The 5,701-nt window shown below is 35.2% G+C and overlaps 1 protein-coding gene across 1 annotated transcript; it reads right to left on the bottom strand.

Moving 5' to 3' along the window:
• Positions 1-4,149: 4,149 nt before the first annotated feature.
• LOC105219099 (fibrinogen C domain-containing protein 1-like) lies at positions 4,150-5,272 on the bottom strand. The gene is made up of 2 exons (XM_011195024.2): positions 4,523-5,272; positions 4,150-4,439 (listed from the first exon to the last, which is right to left on the bottom strand). The coding sequence occupies exons 1-2, from the start codon at positions 5,179-5,181 to the stop codon at positions 4,286-4,288; spliced, it is 813 nt and encodes a 270-aa protein (XP_011193326.2). The 5' UTR covers positions 5,182-5,272; the 3' UTR covers positions 4,150-4,285.
• Between the last annotated feature and the right edge of the window lie 429 nt (positions 5,273-5,701).

Raw genomic sequence — 5,701 nt, 5'->3', positions numbered from 1 at the left:
GTATTAGTTTTGCACTTCTTTTGTGCTGTCGAAAGCAGCTTTAAAATTGACAAAGAGATGATGTGTGTCGTCCTCTTTTCATGGGTCTTTTCCAAGATTTGGCACATTGTGAAGAACTGGTCAGATGCAGATATTCCAGGTCTAAAGCCACATTGATAAGGTCCAATCAGTTTGTTGACGGTGGGCTTTAGTCTTTACACAGTACGCTCGATAAAACCTTATAAGCGATGTTGAGAAGGCTTATCCCACGGTAATTGGCACAGATTGTGGGGTCTCCCTTTTTGTGGATTGGTCAGAGTACACTGAGATTCCAATTGTAGAGCATGATTTCTTCCGACCATATTCCGCAAAGAAACTGAAACACCTTATCAGTTCTTCACCGCCGCCTTGAATTTCGATGTTGAAGAACCTGGCTTTGATGCGGATTGGCCGCTGTAGTAGATGTCACAAGGACCTACCTTCTTCCCTCCTTGTCCCTTCCATCGCATTTCTTGGAGGGCGGTGATGTCACCTTTATACTTACGAAGACATCAACCAGTTGAGCAGAGGCACTATGCCAATTAAAGGTCCGGATATTCGTCGTTTGCAGTGATCTTCATTGGGGTTTCTCATCCGAGGCTGTTGCTTCCTGCAAAAGAATCGTTACTGGCCCAAGTGAATGACAGTTCAAAACTTCCCTCACTTACGGGAACTTCTACATATGACTCCATCCTCCAAGACTTGAGTGAACGTAAAATCTTGGACACATGATTTTCGTTATTCTACTGGTCAAATTGTGTGTTATCTTAATAAAATTAAATAATAAAATTGCGAGAGTATTTAATGATCGGTTACAACCTATTTAGGTCTTCCTCACTTGTTGAATCGAAGATGGATAATGATATTTGACAGCGAAATATTTGTCTGTTGGCAGACTTATAGCGTGTAAGTCATTTGGCTGACTCAACCATAAATCAAAACCTATTTGTTTACATTCGCTATAAGCGCTGCATTTCAAATAAGTAAATTCTTGATCCTAAAAGCAAATCGTAAAGTCCATACATCGATAAATGCTTGAAGAGCTCACGAGCGAGGCACACAAATTTTTATAGGGCAACTTGCAATAATATTTACTTTATGATTTTTTTTGCATTTTTTGTTGGATACTTAAGATTTCCTCACGTGCGCCCCACAGATTACGCAGTTCGGCAGCATTATGGCTATAAAAACCTATGTCTTTGGAATTTGTGCTCCAGAAATGTATCAAAACAGCCGCCGCGAAATATAAAACGCAGACTTGTTTATGGACAGGTGCATGCGTGTGTGCAAATATAATTTAATATTATTATATGCGCCTATATGTAAAAGAGTGCAGCAAAGAAGCTAGTGATAAAAAGAGTGATTTACAGTCATTTCCACAGCGAAAAGGAAATGAGGTTTTCAACTCACTTTACTTATGTAATAAACTTGTATAGGCAATAAGTGTTCATATGCAGCAGGGTGTGGTGTGTATATGGGAGCGGTTAGATGAGGTCTGTAAATTACGAGAAAACTCTTTAAGAAATTTTGTAAAGCGGTCAAAAACAAAAAAGGAACAAAAAAAGAAAAATTGCGTTTTGATTATATTAAAGCCGTTAAACAAACTCGCTCAATTCTTCAGAGAACACTTCTTTTATATAATCTTGGATTGGGTTTGGTATTAAACTTCTACATTGTTTCCAGAATTGTTGTTGGAACCAACCGACTATATGTACTAATACTACTAGAGCACCTTTTAAGAGCTCGATCATAGAATGGAGGGAATAAATTTTAAGTTATCAGGAAAAGGAGGAAGAATGCGATTTTAACAAATCAACAATAACGAGGACAGCTAAATCAAAAAATGTCCTATACAGGGTTGCTGTGGAATCTGACAGTTGTCGGAATCAGAATTCAAACCAACAAAAAATTCTGGTTCGTGTCATGAATTCTGATATTATTGGTTTGATGTTCGAATCAGAAATTCTATTGGTTTAAGGTGTCATGGAAACCAATTTTATCGGTTTAACTATCAGAAACAAACCAAGAGCTTCAGGGCTGACAGATTTGAGATATTTTGTTCAAATTTATTTTGATTTGCCGTTAAAACGCTTTGGAAAAAATATAATTATTATTAAAAAATAAGATAAGAACGCTAAATGGCGTAATTATTGAATTCAACGGAAAAAAAATAAAATATTTTAAGAATTTTACAAAATAAGTAATTCAGATTAGATCATGGAAATATCTAACTTTTTATATAAAAATCAAATTTCATACAAATTTCCTTCCATAACTAGAAGTTCTCCATAACTCGAACTCTTGAAGTGACATTGAAAGGCGATTCCATACAAATTTCCTCGAAGTGTTTTGTGGATTATGGTGATTCGAGTTAGAGAAGTTGCACTGTATACATAGACTTAAATATGTACATTTTTACATAAAAATAATTACTATTTTTGACTTCCTTTGAGCATAAAGCGAATTACTGTGATTCCTTAAAACTTTCATTTTTTCGCGCTACTTTCATTGCCAAATAAAATAAAAGCTTAAATAATTTCTCATTTTAATTATATTTTTTCGGTTTAATGAATATTTTGAACTAATTATATGATTACAATTCCAAAAACATGTCTTGCTAATTTTTCCCCATGAATAAATAGCAGAACAGCTGATTCGAATATTGGTTTGTTTATATTCGAAAAGACGAAAATCCAATCATATTCTGTGACACCAATGAAAATCAGAATTGGTTTGCCCTTCTGACATTCAGCAAATCTGTCTTGGATTCCACAACACCCCTGATAGTCACATGATGCTCTGAAATGGCGTTGCCCTCATTTGGGTCCAAAACATATCTCAGGAACTACTCGACAAATTTAAGCCAAATTTCGTACATACTATTTTCTTGACACCTTGAGGTTACGGATTGAAAATGGTTTACAACCACGCCTACTTCCCATATTACTCAATTTTGAATTCATTCTGATCCTTTCACTGTGCAATATTTTCACAGTGAAGATGTCTGGAATAAAACTTTTAACAACTTTGTGCACTTGAAGACCTCAGTGGCCTGTTAGCCACACCTGTTGTTGATTACCGAAATATAGGTAAATTTTGGTAGACGGCTGATTATTGTATAAAGCGGAGCGCTCTCTGAGCGCACACTTAGTGTACGTGTGAAACACACATACTTGCAATTATTATTACACCATAGAAGAAATGTCAGGTTAGTTGCTTGCTGACTTCACAGCGAGCAAGACGTATGGTGGGATTGTACGCATGCATGTATCAACTCAAAATACAATGTTTTTATATATTATTTTATTTCTATTTTGATTATTAATTACTTTCATTATTTTTGCAAGTCAGTTCGTAAAAACACAACTAATAATTTTCCAACTTCATTCGCCATTTAAAATGTTAATAATAATTAATAATTGTGTTGTTAATTGGAAGTAGTACTACCGATTTTTTTTTGCAAAAATTTTCATACACATTTCTAAGCATTATTAACAATTGATTGTATGTGTAAAACTAAAGTAATTTCACTAGTTCTAATAAAGTTCGGGACCAGTAGAACATAGCACTTGGTCAGTTGAGTAGCTCTCAACACGCATACACTCTCACAAAATAAATTGTTTGATTGTATAAGTTTGCCGACCACTGGTATAAAGGCTACTAGAGAGAGAAATAATTTTGTGATTATTGGAATGAATGTAATGTTGTTGCTTACAGAGAAAGTCCTTGATGGAAAGATCAGTTAGCAATGGAATTAATAACGAAATGGAAATAATAGAGGTAAAGAAAGAATGCAGTTATAAATGTATATTGTTAGTAGTGGGAGTATTGGTATATGACTATATGTATGATGGCCTCCCAGTTTCTTAGGCATAAATGTCGAAATGGCATCAGGAGAAAGGAATCGAATTTGTTTCTTCATTATGAAAAATTTTTTAGAGTGGATAGATTAGGGTCTCTACGAGGTCGAGTTTACTAGATATTGTTACTGTAAAACTGTCGCTAAAACTTTTATTTGTGTTTCGATATTACAGCGGATCGGAATTGGAAACACATTTTTTCAATATTCTACCCATTGAGGAATGATTTTGAGAGCATACCCTATTAATCAGCATTTAACAACAAAATGGGTTTGATGTCTACTAGAAGCTATTTATTTATCTTAATTAATAATTACTTAATTAAATGTATTCTCATAGAGGTGTTTAATTCTACTCTCTTTCGCTAAATATTTTTTAACACGGCGCTCAGCCGTTCTAATCCCATATTAATTCACTAATTTATTATTGATGAGCAGATTTTTAGGTCTAATTGCCATTTGCACATATTTCAGCGAATAGTGATAGCCATGCCAAGGTTCCCAAACTACACCATCAGCAAACGATTTAGTAACACCATTAAGATATAGTCCATTTAAGTTGCTGTTAATTGAGAGAAATGCCAATTAATTTTTTATTTCCCTATATGCATGTAGGTTATTATAAAATAAGTTTACTTTACTCACCTTTTGTGGCAAGCACGTTTGCCATACCACCAACCGCCTTTATATAATTCTGCGCAATTAGAACCTCGTTCACTATTATCTTGATCGAATGTGGAGAATTTGGCGCCATCGTGTATGGTTAACATGGCATCACCTGCTGTGCCAGAATATTCTCCCAAAATACTCAATGCATATTTTTGGATTTCGTCAGCAATGGCAAAACTGTCATATTTGGCATATTTCGTCACATTGTCGAAATCCTTCAACTCGATCCATAATTCGTGCAATTGTGAAGCCGTTAGTGCATGCAATTTATCGAGACCAATGAAGAAATTCCTATTTAAGTTGCCGAAGCCGTTCTTGTACTCCTTCCAGCCACGATAAAAGTTCATGTATTCGTCTTTTCTTAGTTGTATTAGCGTCCAAGCTTCTCCACCCGATGGATCCAGCAAACAGTTCACATAGAACGCTTTACCATCACCGTATGGTAGAGGCAATTGTATTTTATATATGCCACTTTTAGCTTTGCTTCCTGCCAAATGAATCGCTTCATTGCAATTCGCCGGTAAATGTCTCACACTGAAGATATCGTTGCCCGATAAGGTCGCTGTATTGGCATCGAGACCACCGAAAATTACCAGAAAAACTGAAAGTAAGGCGAAACGTTGCGTTCTACTCATCTCGACAAATTTGCTTTAAAGACTAAATTTCTGAGACATTCAAGACCGCTATTTATATGATATCTATATACAAATTATTGTAATTGTATTCGGAGGCGTTTAGTCCGGAAACTGCATATGAACAAAGGTAAGTAAGGCCATGCATAAGCAATTTCTATTATAGCACAGAGTATTAATATTGTTTCTGTGCTAAAACTGGAGAGATAAGAAGAGTATAAATATTGCAAATATACACATCAGACCCTAAAGTCTGTTGTCGGTACTTTGGCTATAAATTAGGGCTGTACGTAAGATATATGAGGAGGAAATGTGTATTGTTAGGAATTTAAGGCGTAACATCTGCTTTTTCGTTAGGGAAATAATTACAGTGTTACCTTACCCTAACTCTGAGAAATCCAACGTATACCTGCAAATTAATTTCCTTATCGCTCTACAGTTTACCCCTGAAAGCATTTATAAATATTTGCTTATTCCCTTATCTTCCATTAGAATTGTGGTCATATGTTCCAGATACATATGA

The sequence above is a fragment of the Zeugodacus cucurbitae genome, chromosome 6 (assembly GCF_028554725.1).
Source record: "Zeugodacus cucurbitae isolate PBARC_wt_2022May chromosome 6, idZeuCucr1.2, whole genome shotgun sequence".
Taxonomy (NCBI): domain Eukaryota; kingdom Metazoa; phylum Arthropoda; class Insecta; order Diptera; family Tephritidae; genus Zeugodacus; species Zeugodacus cucurbitae.
This window is presented reverse-complemented; position numbering and strand designations above follow the sequence as displayed.

What these genes read in the sequence shown, in the direction of transcription:
- LOC105219099 (XM_011195024.2), bottom strand. Translation starts at nt 5,181, where the DNA reads ATGAGTAGAACGCAACGTTTCGCCTTACTTTCAGTTTTTCTGGTAATT. An exon ending in AAACGTGCTTGCCACAAAAG is followed by an intron (nt 4,440 to 4,522) that starts GTGAGTAAAGTA and finishes CTCAATTAACAG; the next exon opens with CAACTTAAATGGACTATATC.